At 40.2% G+C, this 17,391-nt stretch overlaps 1 protein-coding gene across 1 annotated transcript in view; it reads left to right on the top strand.

The window, feature by feature from the left end:
• ASAH2 (N-acylsphingosine amidohydrolase (non-lysosomal ceramidase) 2) overlaps positions 1-17,391 on the top strand; it is an 81,145-nt gene that overhangs the window by 58,023 nt on the left and 5,731 nt on the right. Inside the window, exons 10-18 of the mRNA XM_014547456.1 lie at positions 269-355; positions 3,395-3,499; positions 3,624-3,705; positions 4,840-4,955; positions 6,010-6,104; positions 8,553-8,592; positions 9,374-9,469; positions 12,425-12,520; positions 14,439-14,585. Coding sequence (XP_014402942.1) covers positions 269-355; positions 3,395-3,499; positions 3,624-3,705; positions 4,840-4,955; positions 6,010-6,104; positions 8,553-8,592; positions 9,374-9,469; positions 12,425-12,520; positions 14,439-14,585 — 864 coding nt within the window. The remainder of the gene's footprint in view (positions 1-268; positions 356-3,394; positions 3,500-3,623; positions 3,706-4,839; positions 4,956-6,009; positions 6,105-8,552; positions 8,593-9,373; positions 9,470-12,424; positions 12,521-14,438; positions 14,586-17,391) is intronic.

Here is a 17,391-nt window from a genome sequence, read left to right as displayed (position 1 = left end):
TTTAAAAAATACATTTTTATTGATTTCAGAGAGGAAGGGAGAGGGAGAGAGAGATAGAAACATCAATGATGACAGAAAATCATTGATCAGCTGCCTCCTACACATCCCCTACTGGGGATCAAGTCCGCTACTCCGGCATATACCCTGACTTGGAATTGAACCGTGACCTCCCGGCTCATAGGTTGATGCTCAACCACTGAGCCATACCAGCCAGGTATAAAATACTTGCTTTATTCACCAAGAACACATCTGTCTCATTTTGTTCAAGGCTACCATGTGCATGGCTAGGGGACCTGGACAGGATATGCTCGACAGCACACAAATTATAGGACGGACCCTATACCAGAGAGCTACGGTAAGCCATGCACCCACTCTTTGATCTTCATTTAAAACTAGAGGCCTGACGCATGAAATCTGTGCAAGGGGCTCGGCCCTTGCAGCCCGACTTTGTCCGGAAGGTCGTCCAGACGGGTTGTCTGAAAGGTCATCCGAACTGTCGTTCTGCTGTTCGGTCTAATTAGCTTATTAGCTTTTTATTATATAGGATTATATAGGATTGTTCTTGAAGATCTGCTGACATTGTTCTTTAGGAAGTCCCTAACTATGAAGACAAGAAGAGCTCAAGCAGCACCGAGGGGTCTGGAAAGCTGGTTGCTGCTGCAGGGCAGTTGGGAAGGTTTCTTGCACAAGCCACACAGGAATCTCTCTCTGACTGCCTGGTCCAACCACTTACAGGAAGTACATTTTACCTCTGCCAGAGGGCTTGCTTCGGGCAGTGGGATGATAGCTAGATTGTAAGGTTTTCAATTAGCGTGGTATATATATGACCAGACGGTTTCAGAGGCTCAGAAATCTCTCAGGGACTTGCCTGCCAAATCACTTAGCCATTTCTTTTTAAAAATCTTTATTGTTGAAAGTATTACAGATGTCCTCCTTTTCCTCTCATTGTCTCCCTCCACCTGGTTTCCTGGGTCCCGCCCCGCCCCAGGCCTTCACCAACCTATTGTCTGTGTCCATAGATGATGCATATATGCACATACAATCTTTGGTTAGTCTCTTCTTACCCCCCTCCTTCCCTCTGGGATTCATCAGTGTGTTCCATGTTTCCATGCCTCCGATGCTATTTTACTCATCAGTTTATTTTGTTCGTTAGATTTCTTCTTTGTTTATTTTGATTTTTAGATTCAATTGTTGATAGGTATATATTTACTTTATTGTTCATATTTTAATCTTTTCTTCTTCTTCTTCTTCTTCTTCTTCTTCTTCTTCTTCTTCTTCTTCTTCTTCTTCTTCTTCTTCTTCTTCTTCTTCTTCTTCTTCTTCTTCTTCTTCTTCTTCTTCTTCTTCTTCTTCTTCTTCTTCTTCTTCTTCTTCTTCTTCTTCTTCTTCTTCTTCTTCTTCTTCTTCTTCTTCTTCTTCTTCTTCTTCTTCTTCTTCTTCTTCTTCTTCTTCTTCTTCTTCTTCTTCTTCTTCTTCTTCTTCTTCTTCTTCTTCTTCTTCTTCTTCTTCTTCTTCTTCTTCTTCTTCTTCTTCTTCTTCTTCTTCTTCTTCTTCTTCTTCTTCTTCTTCTTCTTCTTCTTCTTCTTCTTCTTCTTCTTCTTCTTCTTCTTCTTCTTCTTCTTCTTCTTCTTCTTCTTCTTCTTCTTCTTCTTCTTCTTCTTCTTCTTCTTCTTCTTCTTCTTCTTCTTCTTCTTCTTCTTCTTCTTCTTCTTCTTCTTCTTCTTCTTCTTCTTCTTCTTCTTCTTCTTCTTCTTCTTCTTCTTCTTCTTCTTCTTCTTCTTCTTCTTCTTCTTCTTCTTCTTCTTCTTCTTCTTTTTCTTCTTCTTCTTCCTCCTCCTCCTCCTCCTCCTCCTCCTCCTCCTCCTCCTCCTCCTCTTCCTCCTCTTCTTAAAGGATACCCTTCAACATTTCACATAATACTGGTTTAATGGTGATGCATTTCTTAACTTTTCCTTCGGTGACAATGCAAAGCTGAGCCCCACAACTCACTGCTCTCACAATTTGGATTCAAATGAGTTCTAGTCTTCTTTGATATGGCAAAGATCATCCATGTTACCTTAACTTTTTTTTTTTTTTTGATGAGAGAACCTGGTCTACAGCGAGATTACTATGATTTACTCTACTCTCTTCCCTCTCCTAAATTTGATCTTTCATTTAGTCCCATATTATGTGTCAGCTTCAATGGAGAGATTTCTGACCTAAAAGATGAGCTGGAGAGTTGAGATATCTCTGATAACGAGAGTTAAGTCTCTTCCTTTTCATAGCTTACTTATACCTTTGTTGTACACACACGCGTGTGCGTGTGAGTGTAAGTAAATATTTTGTTCCACTGATTCTAAAATGTTTCAGCAGCAATTAAGGAAGATCAAAAGCACCTTTAAAAACACCAGACACTAGCCAGCCCTAATTGCTGCAGTTTCTTTTTAATTACTGTGGTATTATCAGTGGATTGCTCTAAATTAACAGATTCTATTTAGGGAGTGCATCTGTGACACAATTAGGTGTCAGAAATTTTGTTATCTTTCTGGGCGTGGGAGTCAGAGGGATTTGTCCCACATTCTGCATTCTCTTCTCAGCAAGGCACGACGGCCTCCTCACCAGGGAGGCAGCTGCATCTGAGGTCACTCAGCTCAGAGCTCCCAGGGGGCAGTTGAAACTGGGATGGTGTGGAAAGGAGTTAGGTCTCCGGCAAAGGGACTTGTACTGAAGCAGGATTTGCCTCTGTTGTATACAGATCAGTAAAAACATTTCTAATCATGGGTTGACTCACTTTTCCCATAAGATTGAAAAAGCATCAGTTGACCACATTGGGGGAAAAAAAGATCATCAAAGAGCAGCGGGGTGTTAGGGGAGTTTATGCAGATGAAGCGGGGCCTGAAGTTTTCAAGCCGCCCTTTGGCATCTCCTCAAGCCAGCCCTGCCAGAGGACTCAAGGACTGAGGATGCCCGAGGATACACTCTTGTTCTGGCGGAGAAGGTCACACAGCCCTCCCACTTCTAATCTTACATTTTCTTGACGTCTTTCCAGTGAGATTGGGGCCTTTTGTGCCACATCCTGGATCACTCCGGTTTCATCTTTGTGGGGAAAAGCACAGGTCAGCCATCCAGGGCCTTCCATCTTCAGGGAAGCAACAGGTTGGCAGGTGAGATTGGGGCCTTTTGTGCCACATCCTGGATCACTAGGGTTTCATCTTTGTGGGGAAAAGCACAGGTCAGCCATTCAGGACCTTCCATCTTCAGGGAAGCAACAAAGAGATCACCTGTGTAGTGGCTACTGCTATGGACCCAGCAGAATAAAACTTGTCTGAGAGATCCTTCTCCCAATTGGTACTTACTGGATGCAGTGGTAATGTTCATTTTAGCTCTTAACAGTGAGCTTCTGTGGGTTTTCTAGGCGCTGTATGCCTTGGCTTCCCAGGAGTTAACTGGACCACTGACTTCGGCTCATCAGTGGGTGAATATGACAGACGTCACCGTCCCACTCAATTCCACACACACGGTAGGTGTGGCTGAGTCACACTGACCATGCCACAAGGGGAAAGCTCAGGGCTGATCTCATCATTAGTGGAAGCTTAACTTCTGTTTCTTTTTTTCCTTTTTTGTTCTAAACATCTTTCCTTTAGGCAAAGACATGTAAGCCAGCGCTGGGCTACAGTTTCGCAGCTGGCACGATCGATGGAGCCGGGACCTTCAACTTCACGCAGGGTGAGGTGCAGACGAATGGAACCTGTGGCCCCAGCTTCTGGAGCTTTGGGGTTGTGTCCCTGAGGAGGGTGTACATGTAGCCAACACAGTGACTGTATTTCTTCTAAATCCAGGGGTGTGCAGGGACTCCAGGTTTGTGCATGACAACCACATTTCCCAGGGACGGGTGTCTTCCGTCACTCAGCTTTCCACGCATTCAAGTAGAATCAGAGACAAATCCTCTTTGTGTTTTAGTCTGTGGGTGAATAATTTTAAATTGTGCTTGGGCTGGCGGGGGGGCGGGCGCGGTTGGCGGGTGCAGGAGGGAGTTGTCATTGTACCTTCCACAACATGAATCGGCTCTTCCAATTGGTTACTAGTGTCTCTTTTCCTTATCCCGTTACTGAAGACAGAATTCCTCAGGGTAGAGGCCTTGAGGAGCCTAACGCGTGTGGTCCCAGGTCCCCTTCCTGTGTGTGTTTCCAGGATCTTCCTTAATTTATAACTGATTGTTTTAGGTTTTATAACTTTATCCTGATTTCATTGTAATAATAGGCTTTGGTTTATGTACTTTGGTGCTCTTTTATTCGACCCACATGCGTTTATAATTGTTATATTTTCCTAATGGATTATAGATTCTAAGTCGATAGGTTTTGTAGTTAACATAAAATTTCCCCAGATTATGGATCTTAGGCGAGGTTTTGGTTTTTTCCTGATTGTGGGTATGTGTGTAGATAAGTAAGTGGGGATTCAAGAGAGGCTTTTTCAGGGATCCCAAGCCTAACAACTAACACTTCCAATTGGAGGTGTCGTTTTTAGTTTTCAAAATGGAAAGTCTACAGTGAATTGTGCCATACTGTTTTTACTTGAAATGTGGAAGAGAAGGAGCAATAGAAACAAAACTTCAAGGATGTTGAGCAAAATATATTCTTTTATTCTATCAACCACACTGAAGATCTAATTAAATAATGGCTCCTATTTTAGGATGCACAGGAAATTTTGCTTCTTCTATTATTCAGACTGTCTTGGAATCATTAAATAACAATCTTAGTGAAATCTCTGAGACTCCTGAAAGCATTGTTGTACAACAGCTGTCAAAATGATGACATTTTCTCCAGAGGATTGGAGTCATATCAATTAAAACATTCCTAACAGGGACAACAGTATCAGATCCATTTTGGGACACTCTTCGGGATCAGCTCTTCGGCAGGCCCTCTGATGAAATGAAAGAGTGTCAGAAACCAAAGCCCGTCCTTATTCACACTGGCGAGGTAAAGCATTTTTTGTTATCACGGTGAAATTAGTGTATTGCTTTTTAAAATGTATGAATTGTCGGATGTCAATGGTATACCTGTATTGGCATGGGAGGTCTTACTCAGATATTCCCACATCAAAATATTTAATGTCAAAAGTATGGATGCCATGAGTCTAAAAAATAAGGGGTATGATTATTTAATATTGTAACTTTGAATTTATGATAAATAACTGGAACAATAAGAACCCAGAGAGAGGAAGAATAAAAATAACAGTTGTCTTACTTAAGATTCATTATGTTACCCTAAGGATAGGAGTTCACACAGAATTCTCTGTAGAGAAGAGCATCGCAGTCCCTATAACAAGGAACATGTCCATGTCTCCGTTTTCTCACAAGCCAGGCAATGTTATTAACTAAAGCAACATTCTTTTCCTATTCCTTTGGAACATGGATTTTCACATTCTAAATGTCAAAGTGCGATGCCAGTGTTTATAATATGAACTGTTGATGTAGAAAACAATTTAATAGAGTTTTTCCCCCCCTAATATTCAATTAAAATTCTTCAGGCAGAAGAAAGAGAGGAAAGGGAAGGAATAGAGGGAAAGATTCTACACTAATGTGAGTACGGAAAAGGATAGATTTTCTTGGAGAAAAGGTGGAAAGTAACTGAAAATTTGAAGTGCTTTTAGAGTAAGAAGTTATTAAGTGAAGCTAATCCAAATGATCGAGTTACTTATTTTTTGTGTACGAGGAGAGTCACCACTGTGCTCTAGTAGGTCCTTGGTCCTCGGTTGCACATTGTGATTCCACACTGACAGATCCACCAGACATCATTGATGAGAAAATACGTCCAGGTTAATGGGGCATTGGCGTTTGAGATTAACATGTTATGACTAGATAAAACATTTAATGTTATATCATGAATTAGAAATAAAATCTATGGTGGCAGGAGACACCAAAAGCAGCTGGAAACATTTGCATCCTTCAATAAACTTCTGTGATCATCACAGGTCGCTTGATCATAGAAAGAATAATATTCCTAACACAGTGTTCATATTTTGGGTTCTTAGCTGTCCAAACCTCATCCCTGGCACCCGGATATTGTTGACGTTCAGATCATTACTCTTGGGTCCTTGGCCATAACTGCTATCCCTGGGGAGCTTACGTAAGTCCTTCTTTTTCATTTTGTAGTTTAAAAAATGTAATTATTGTGGCCTGGCCAGGTGGTCCCCTACTCCAAAATGTTTGGGTTAGATTCCCAGTCAGGGCACAGACGTAGGTTTTGGGTTCGATCCTTAGATGGAAAACAACCGATCTCTCTCTTTCAGCCCCCCCCCCCCCCCCCCATTCTTCCTGACTTCAGGCCCACTGGCACTCTCTTTCTTTAGACTAGCTGGTCAAGTGCAGCCATTCAAAGGAATAAAGACTTGATTACCTCAAACCCACCTGTATATGGGCCTTATCCAAGGAACTAGAGAGAGTCAGATGCAGCTTACTGGTAGGAGGGTATCATGTGAATAATGACTTGTGACATTTCCACCTATCTTTTAATTGCTTTATTATTTTTTATAATGTCTCAAACCTACCACCAAATAGTCTAGTCTTTGACAGTGTACTCCTTCTTCCTCGCTCTCTCTCTCTCTCTCTCTCTCTCTCCCTCTCCTTTTCTCTCTCTCAAAATTAATAAAAACATATTCCCCGGTGAGGGTTAAAAAAGAATTGCAACTTTAAGAAAAAGGTAGTTATTGTATATGTGTTTCTGTTGGGGTCACTTATCATGGGCAGGTAATTCTTCACTGACCCCTTTGTATCTCACCGTGTTATATTTGGCATCGCTGACAAATATTCCCACCCTCTGGTGGTGGGACCTCAGCAGAATAACCCTCTCTATGCTTGTTACTAGTGTGTAACTTGAAGCAAACATAAACATTTGAAAACATATCATTCCAAATTAAAATGATGTGAATTGTGATGTCAGTAGAAAGACTTGACGTAATATTAAAATACAGACCCTTGAAATAATTACTTTAGGTTTTAAAAGCATGAAAGAATGTTTTAAGTCTCCTCCTCACGCAGTCTTTCCTATCTTAGTAAGAGGCAAGTGTATAGCTTTCCTGTGGCTCAGGCCTAAGTCTAGGAGTCATCCCTGAATTCTTTCTTTTTCAATTTCCCTCACTTTCTATCCTTCAGCAAATTCTGTATGTTCTTCCCAATACTTTCTATTACTGTCCCCTGTCCCTCCCCCTCTCCCCCACCCCCTGCCAAGCAACCATTATTTCTCCCTGTCTTGCCTTCTTGCTCCCTCCCTTTCTTCTCTAGAGTGTTTTATCAACACCACAGCTGGAGGAAGCCCTTTAAAACACAAGTTAAGCCATGTCCTGCTCAAAACTCTCCACTGGCTTCCCATTTCACTCTAGGTGAATCCTCAGACCCTTACAATAGCCTAAGGGCACTATATGATCTTAGCTACGCTCGTTGGTCTGATTTCATCCGACTCTCCCCTCTCTCCCCTGCTTCAGCCACTTCGGCTTCATTGCAGTTCCCAGACTCATCAAGCATGCTTCTGTCTTTTGAATTTATGGTTCCGTCTCCCTGAAACACTTGTGCTCCAGTAATCCCCATGGCCAACTCTTACATTCCTTCAGTTCTCTGCTCAGAGCTCTAACAGAGATGCCAGTCCTGCCTATACTATGTAACATTGTCTTCACCCACCACCGCCTCCACCAACACCGCTGCCACATCACTGCGGCATCAGCACCACCACCATCAGCACCACCACCACCACCACCGCCGCCACATCACTACAGCATCAGCACCAGCACCTCCACCATCATTGTCACATCACTACAGGATCAGCACCAGCACCTCCACCACCATTGCCACATCACTACAGCATCAGCACCACCACCATCAGCACCACCACCACCACCACCACTACCACCACCACCACCATTGTCACATCACTACAGCATCAGCACCACCACCACCACCACCACTACCACCACCACCACCATTGCCACCTCACTACAGCATCAGCACCACCATCACCACCACAATGACACCACCATTCCCTTTCATTCTTTAACCTACCTTATATTCTTCATAGCACTTATTGTCATCTCCCTTTTTAATTTGCTTATTGACCCTCTGTCTTCCCTACAATGTTAGCTCCACACTGCTAATCCTTAGTATTTAGAAGTAGGCCTGGTATGTAGTAGGTGCTCAGAGTTTTATGAAGGATTAAATTAATGAATAAAATAGTAAATTCTTTGTGGCAGGAACAATATACTCTCTACTTGCCTTAGCTCTTACTAACAAAGAACATAACCAATATATTTTGTTGAATCAATGAATGGAAAATGATTGTGATCTTTTGCTAGTGATATTTATTGATTCTTTTTCCCTCCTTCAAGTTATCTGTTTTCATTTTAGAATTTGTTTTGAAGATATGACAGCCAGGAAAAAGGCTCACCTTTAGCTTAGCTTTGTCAGAGTCCCTACATACTTTATGATTGTGTAATGAGTCAGGATAACATTTTTTCTTTTACTACATGTCATTTTGCACACCTTCTAAGTAGGAAAACACTTAGATAATTCTGTTTTCTTCACTCAGGACCATGTCTGGACGAAGACTTCGGGAGGCAATTAAAGCAGTAAGTTAAAAATAAAATAACATCTATGCATTTATATTTGGTGAAGAGAATTCTCTAGCTATATGATCTAATACCTTTTAAATTAATCTTTGCTAAAATAACTAGAGATTTACACTTCTTAAAGTAATGGCTAGAGGTAAATATGAAATATTGGTGTTATAAGACTAAGTTAAAAAATATAAGGGAACTATAGTCAGGTTAAAACATTTTATTGATATTTATGTATTAATAATTTAAAAATTAATAATGGTTTTATGGATTAAATGATAAATAAACCCTGAGTATCTTAATATCTTAAAGTCTTATCTAAATAAAATCTAATACATACTGATAATTATGTGTTTTATTTATAATTATGATTTTATTTATATTGAGGAAGTATTGTAAATGGTTCTAAAATGTCATAATCAGCAAATGCCTTATTACTTGGGCCTGGGAATAGCTACTGTCATTAGCTAGTAACCTCCCATTATACTTTTATAGGAAATTAATAAAATATCTTTATTTTAGTAATAAGATTCTACATCTGCAAATGCAATCATTAAGATGTTCACAGATCCATTGATTTGTCCAACTATAGTACAGAGTTATGGCTCTAACTTTTATCCAGGACTCTCTGATACTTCTGCATTCTCAGGCAGTTTTGATCAGTAGGAAGAATATTGTTAAGAGAGACATCTTACACTAATGAGTTATATCTGTGGTTCAGTATAACTGGGACTATAATAAACTTTAAGATGAAGAGTAATTTAACTGGGCTCTACCTCTTCCCCCCTCCCAGGAGTTTGCAACTTATGGGATGCAGAATATGACTGTTGTTATTTCAGGTCTGTGCAATGTATATACACATTACATTGCCACCTATGAAGAATACCAGGTAAAGTAAAACGTCTTTATTATTTAAGTGAAATATACCCTGGCCAACACTATTGTATTAAATGCAGGTTTTCTTTCTAGACTTACTTAATCATGTTTTTGAGAGATGACGTTGTTTTAGGACAGATAAGAGAATGATAAGCCAGAAGTTGTGTTTGGTGGTTCTAGGTTGACCATTTACAAGTTCAGGTTAGAAATCTAGTCTCACTGACTTTCACTTTTCCTGAAATAAGTTATTTTGTCAGGAGCCCATGTTGTAAGTTTGGGTTGTGGCACGCAGCATTCCTAACTCTGTCCCTCATGCTTCTGGTGCCTTAAGCTTGTGTAGGACCTTGAAATGCTCCCACTGCTGGTTACCATTTATTGAATGCATTAGCTGAACACCTTGCAAATGTGATCTTAACTAATCCTCATAATAAGCCCTGCAGCAAGATATTATTATATCCACTAGAGGCCCGATGCACGAAATTTGTGCAAGAGTGGACCTTCCTTCCCCCTGCTGCTGGCACTGGCTTCCCTCTGGCACCTGAGACCCGGGCTTCCTTTGCAGCCCTGGCTTCATCTGGAAGGTCATCTGGTCTAATTAGCATATCATGCTTTTATTATTATAGATGGTATCCCGTGGTCGGCAGCTCGCGAGCCACATGCGGCTTTTTGGCCCCTTGAGTGTGGCTCTTCCTGAGCCTTAGGAGTACCCTAATTAAGTTAATAACAATGTACCTACCTATATAGTTTAAGTTTAAAAAATTTGGCTCTCAAAAGAAATTTCAATCGTTGTACTGTTGATATTTGCCTCTGTTGACTAATGAGTTTGCCGACCACTGGTTTAGACTAAGCAACAGAGTCACAGAGAATTGAGGGGAGGCTGCTGGTTGGTGATGTTTCCTTGTTTACAAATAGTACAGAAAGTAGTCCAAGTACTTTTTAACAATAGTAATTAAAAAACATGAGAATAGTTTAGAGTCCAGCAACTAATGCTTTCTAATGTGTTTGTAGTCCATACCCAGGCATGTAGTCTACCCCGTGGCAAATGTTCAGTGATATTAGCAGTGGAATCTGCTTCATGCCCTCTGTTGACTTTATCAGAGGGCCCCACCTTCTAGGAAATCCTGTTGAATAAAGGTTCTTAATTGGGGTAAATTTGAATGGGAATGCTTTTTCATTTACTCATTTTTTATTTATCTGTAACTATTTATTATTTAGCATTTCCTCCAATTATGAATACAGGTGACAAATGACAATAATATTAGCAGTATCTCTGACTTTGTCACCAATAGGAACCACAGATATTTTTAATATCACACACCATTATTTAAGATCTGGGAATATCTTTTACTCTCATCCCTATTTTAAAATCACAGTAGTGATTAAATTTGTTGCTAAATCTTGTTGTTCAATAAAGAAGCACAAACATTATTTATCACAAAGTTGGTTTATTAGTGCTTGATTAATGTATTTCATTCTAATTAGTTGCCTTTGTCAACTCATGCATTTTATTTTATGCACTTATAAATATTAATCTGAGAAGGGCCCATAGCCTCAGTAGATGATCAAAGGAGTTCATGGCACAAATACAAGCTTATCTCCTGGTTCAGGGACATGCTCCTGCAAGGATTGGTATTAATTAGTTAATTTATTTATTCACTCATTCATTCAACAGGTATGTGTTGAGACATGCAGTAGTAGCCACTATCTGGGCATAAAAATGAATAAGAATCTGCCCCTGTCCTCAAGACCACTAGAATTTATGGTCAAGTAAAAGAGAAGAAAGCAGATGATTACATTTCTGTGAAAGGGATGCACAAAGTGTATGAAAAAAAGAGAGAGAGAGTGAGAAAGAGCACCCATCTAGACTAAGTATTTGAGCATGGGGACTGGCAGATTTTTGGAAGATGTAACATTTGTCTGAGTTCTTGAGAGTGAGTAAGGGCTAATTGGCAAATAAAAGTTAGGGGAGGTGTTTAATAATGGAGGGAGCTACATATGCAAATGTCCAGAGGGGTTGACAGTACATTTAAGAGGCCATGATTAGTTGAGTTCCATGATAAGCGTAGTGAGACAGGGGCTAGAGTGCAAGGCAGGGGTTAGTGAAGAGTCTTTTATGCTATGCTACAGAGCATTGCCTCAAGAAGGAAGGTTTTGGGGAACTGTAGAACTCAAAGGAATGTTCTTATCAAATTTGTGACTTAGAACGGTCACGAGGATGGCAGTGCAGAACATGAATCCAAAGAGCAAGTGTGGAGACAGAACTGATTAAGGAGCTGTAGCAATTGGGGTGAGAGGTAAGCGTTTGGCCAAGGTAAAAGCAGTAGAGACAGAGGAAAATGAAAGGAGTCAGGAGATTTTAAGGAATGAGGAGTTGGAGACTCATAGGAGGTAGGATGGGGGAGAGGAACCTGATGCCGGCCAGCTGGTCCTGGCGCGGGAGACAGGAAGGCTGGCCTTCACTGAGATGAAGAACATCGCAGGGAAAGCTGGTGTGTTTGGAGTGAGGAGTTTTATTTTAAATCTGATGAATTTGAGGATTCTGGGGAACAACCAAAGGCTTGGAGCTCAGGCAAAAGGAGATGTATTTGGTTCTATTTTATAGCTCTATGGCAGGTTAAAATTTTCTCCTGCTATGCTCCTCAGGGGAAAACATTTCTATTACAACTACTTAAAATAGACATAAGTGCGGGAGCTAGTATCTACATTCAGATTAAATGGACTGACAAGGCCAAATGGCACAAGCCATGAGGAGCCACTGCTACTTTAGCATGTAGTTGATGGGAGCCATGTACTTTAGCTGGTAAGTGAAAATGCCTCCTCCCCCTGCCTTTGTCATCGTTAATCTTGATTTGTGCCAGTTTGAATTACACACGATGTCTGAGCACTACCCCTCACCTAAGTGTGACACCTCTGTAAGTGGATTGAAAGAAGCAGAATGGTGTACAACATGGCCTTGCCTTTCCTGCAGGTTCAGCGGTATGAGGCAGCATCTACAATTTATGGACCACACACCCTGTCTGCTTACATCCAGCTCTACAGAGGCCTTGCTAAGGCCATTGCTACGGTAATCAAAAATTGTACACGTGTGTGTCTCAGAGGTGGGGAGATACAGAGGGAAGCAAAATAAGAACTTTAGCTGTGTACAACATGGCCTTGCCTTTCCTGCAGGTTCAGCGGTATGAGGCAGCATCTACAATTTATGGACCACACACCCTGTCTGCTTACATCCAGCTCTACAGAGGCCTTGCTAAGGCCATTGCTACGGTAATCAAAAATTGTACACGTGTGTGTCTCAGAGGTGGGGAGATACAGAGGGAAGCAAAATAAGAACTTTAGCTGTGAGTGTTCAGTTTTTTTAAAAAAACCTTATATATATATATACATATATATATATAGCTATGAGGTATTCCTAAGAAATGGAACAGAGAGTAAATTTGGATTTAGTAAATGTCTTTTGATGGTGGTAACCACTATTGTATAATACCATAAGAGCCCCAGGACAGTGTAAAACAATTATGGCATAGCAAAGACAGTAAAGGCCTTTTAAAGGAAGAGCTTGGATTTATTAATTGAGACAAATGAAATTACTGTTTCTGTAGTTGAATACTGGCAATTTCATATGCCTCCATCTAATTAATTGCTTACTGTGTGTGTGTTTGAAGTTTCAATACAAGGTATTAGGATATAATTTTGATTATTGTTTCATCATAAGGTTCTTAATTTGAGCTTTGATACATTTTTTCAAAGTAGAACTATTTTATTTTTCATCATAGAAGCTATAACTATTTGTAGATTATTCAGATTACATAGAAAAAGTATAAACTTATAACACATCCATAGAGAAAACCACTGTTTAACTTTCATTGTTATCATAGGTCTATAGCTCTTCCTATGGAAATAGAGTCTTCAAATTTTAGAGTGGTATTTAGGAAGAAAAGTGTGAATCATTTTGTGGAAATGTTTCACAGTTTTATGGTTATGTACCTAAGACTAGCTATGCGATCTTTTTTTTTTTTAAATATATTTTATTGATTTTTTACAGAGAGGAAGGGAGAGAGATAGAGAGTTAGAAACATCGATGAGAGAGAAACATCGATTAGCTGCCTCCTGCACATCTCCTATTGGGGATATGCCCGCAACCAAGGTATGTGCCCTTGACCGGAATCGAACCTGGGACCTTTCAGTCCGCAGGCCGACGCTCTATCCACTGAGCCAAACCGGTTTCGGCTATGCGATCTTGAAAAACTACTCCAAGCTTATATTCTCATTCATAGTATGGGAGTGATAATAGATTATATGGCTGCTATAAAAATTAAATATATAAAGTGATTATGAAAGTATATTAAATCCATATGGGGGCTATTTAAAATTTGAAGTTAACATTTTGATGACATTATTAAAGGTGGCAAATTTTGTGGAAAACACATTAAACCAGTTGGGATATCGGCTGGTCTTAACTTTTAAATTAAAAATGTATTTGTTATATTCTTTAATCAGCACAGTGGAGGATTTAGAAAAAAAACTTGGTACTGATTCTGAATAAGAGAGGTTCAACACTTTGTAAAAATTAAAAGACTAACTACAGTGTCATGTTACAAAAGCTTATCATGTGTTAGACTCCTGTTCAAAGTCACACATTTGAAAAACGGCTCTCCTGGAATCTGAAGAGTGTAACATGCTTCCAAGCTTACACTGTGGTCACTGAACCATGCTGCTTAGGGAAGTGAAAGTGTTGCCTACGACCAAAACTGTCTTTTAGTGACAGAAGTTTACCTTATGCACATCTAGGCTCACATTTTAGCAGGGGTGCCCCTCACATTTTGTTAAAGTAGTTAGCTCTTGAAGGGAGAAAGAGAGAGAGGGAGAGATTGAGGGAGCGGGGGTAGATTTCTTTAATGAAGGTATTTCTGGGGATGGGGAACTTGGGAAAGAGTCTTTGTCTCTATGTTGTGCACTCCTTAAGCAAATGTTCTCTGTTCTAGGACACAGTGGCCAATCTGAGCAGAGGTCCAGAGCCTCCATTTTTCAAAGATCTGATAAAGCCATTAATTCCTAATATCGTGGATAGAGCACCAATAGGCAAGAATTTTGGGGATGTCCTGCAGCCCTTGAATTCTAAATACAGAGTGGTAAGATTCACAAAGAGATCTTGGAACTCTTGAAGCCTGTGTTTGGGGGTGGGAGTGGTGGGGGGAAGGTGTTGTTAATGGCACCACCTGCCTCTAACGATGCTATAGATCATCAGCTGTTAGCAACAATAATTTTGGTACTTGTTTTTATCTCTGTAGAGGCTCTGCAAACATGATAATGGGGAAATAATTATTTTTCAGGTGGTAATTATGTAAAATTGAATTTCTAAAATCCCAATTATTCTTTTTCTTCTTAAATGGATGGTTATGGAATCATTCATTGGAGCTCAGAAAAGTTGTCTCTTCAATCAAGGGTAGGAAAAGCACACAGAAATGAATCAGGATTTTACCACTGCTATTTTATATTAACTGTCTTTCAATATTATATAATAAAACCCTAATATGCAGATAGACCTAACAGCAGAACGACTGGCGGAACAACCGGTCACTATGACATGCACTGACCGCCAGGGACAGCTCCTGCGTTGAGCATCTGCTCCCCTAGAGTGAGGCGACCAGCAGCAGCGGCAGTGGTGATCAGGGGATGGGGACGGCCAGCTGGCGGCGCCAGGCCACCAGCCAAGGCAGGTGCCAGCGGGGGCCCCCCATTGCCCCGCCAGCCGGTTGCCCCACAGATCAGCCCTGATCGCTGGCCAGGCCTAGGGACCCTACCCTATATATTGGAAACAGTCTCTTAGATTTAAAAATTAAAACCTGGCAAGGCTACTCTAACACTGAAAAAAAAGGATGATGCAGCGATGACATGCATGGACTCTGGCTTGCACATTTTGTGGTTGCCCATACAACAGCAAGATGCCTTTCATCTGTATGAAAAGTATGGTCAGTGGTGAATGCAGCTTCCTGGATTGCGAGAGGGATGTCTGACTGCCAGTTTAGGCCCGATCCCTGGGCCTAAACCGGCAGTCGGACATCCCCTGAGGGTGCAGGCCGGCTGAGAGACACCCCCCCTGCAAGAATTTCGTGCACCGGGCCTCTAGTTTATATATAATGTCCTTCAACTTTGCTAAATTATGTATTAGTTCTAATATATATTTTTTTGGGGGGGGGAGGGTTGAGTCCTTAGAAATGTCTACATATAATATCATATTATCTATGGATAAAAACATGTTTAATTTTCTCTTTTGGAGTTCTTTTCTGAATGCTTTTATCCCTCTGTTTCTCTCCCCCACTTATTGCCCTGGCTAGAATCTCCCAAGACAATGTTGAACTGAAGTTGTAACACTAGACTTCCTTGTCTTATTTCTAATCCTTGGAAGGAAAGTGTTCAGTAATTAAGGGTAATTTTTGTTAGGTAAAGGGCATATATACAAGTTTCCTTCTATTCCTAGTTTGCTGAGAGTTTTTGTGAAGAATGGTTGTTGGATTTTTTCAGATGGTTTTCTATGTCTACTGAAATGATCATGTGGTTTTTGTCTTTCATTCTATTAATATGGTGTATTGCATTAGTTGACTTTCAGATATTAAATAAATATTCATTAGGTATGGCATACATATTGTTTAATTTGGTTTGGTAATATTTTGCTAAAAAGTTTTGTATTCATCTCCATGATGGATATTTGCAGACTCTTTTTTATGTGTGGTCTTTATCTGCCTTTGGTATCAGGGTAACATTGGTCTCAAGGAATGAGTGGGGAAGTGTTCTCTCCTGTATATTCTGATAATGTGTGCAGATTCGTATCATTTCTTCTTCAAATATTTGATGAGATTTATCAGCAGAGCCATATGGACCTGGGCTTCTCTTTATGACAAAATTTTAAATTACTAACTCATTTCCTTTAGTTGGTATAGGCCTATTCAGATTTTCTATTGTCTTTGGGTATCTGTGTCTTTCTAAGAATTTGCATCTTTCAAGGAATTTTCCCCTTTCATAGAAATTGTCTAATTTGTTGGGACAAAGTTGCTTATAATATTCCCTTATAATCCTTTTAATTTCTGTAGAGTCAGTAATGGTGTCCCCACTTTCTTCCTGAATGTGGTAATTTGTATCTTCAAGGTCTTAAGCTTCATTGATTTTATCTATTGTTTTTCTGTTTTCTATTTCATTGATTTTTTTCTGTTGGGTTTTTTATCCTTCCTTCTGCAAGCTTAGATTTTATTTTGTTCTTTTTCTCATTTCTTAAGTTGGAAGCTTAGGTTATATTTTAGTGTACTTTTATCCCTCTGTTTCTCTTTTCAACACTCTATTCTCAATACTTTTGATAGCAGATGTGTGGAGGTTTTCTCCAAACCAAGCTATTATCCAGTTCTCTGTAAATACCAACTTGGTGTCCTACAATGCAATTTAATTCTGACACTGTCTTCTTGGGGTTGGTGCAGATCCCACAGGTTAAGAGATCAGTCTCACAAGACTGCATCCCTCCCCTCACTTCAGACACCAATGGCAAATCCAAGTTGTCACCAGTGCTTCTGACCAACTGGCTATAAATTGGAGATTCCCACCACCCCCTCTTTGGGTGCAATAATTTGCTAGAATGGTTCACAGAACTCAGGAAAACAGCTTACTTACTAGATTACCAGTTTATTATAAAAGGATGAAATTCAGGGACAGCCAGATGAAAGAGATACATAGGGAAAGATATGGGGGAAGGAACACAAAGCTTTCAAGTCTTCTTCAGCATGCCACTCTCTAGCATCTTCATGCATTCACCAACCTGGAAGCTCTCTGAACCCTGTGCTTTAGAGATTTTTTATGGAGGATTAATCTACACTAATAAAAGAGAAACATGGTAATTGGCATACGACCGCTACCCTTCCCATTGGCTAATCAGCGTATCCTTATGCAAAT

The sequence above is a fragment of the Myotis brandtii genome, unplaced genomic scaffold (genome assembly GCF_000412655.1).
Source record: "Myotis brandtii unplaced genomic scaffold, ASM41265v1 scaffold475, whole genome shotgun sequence".
NCBI lineage: Eukaryota > Metazoa > Chordata > Mammalia > Chiroptera > Vespertilionidae > Myotis > Myotis brandtii.
The sequence above is the reverse complement of the archived record's forward strand: the minus strand, read 5'-3'. Positions and strand labels throughout refer to the sequence as shown.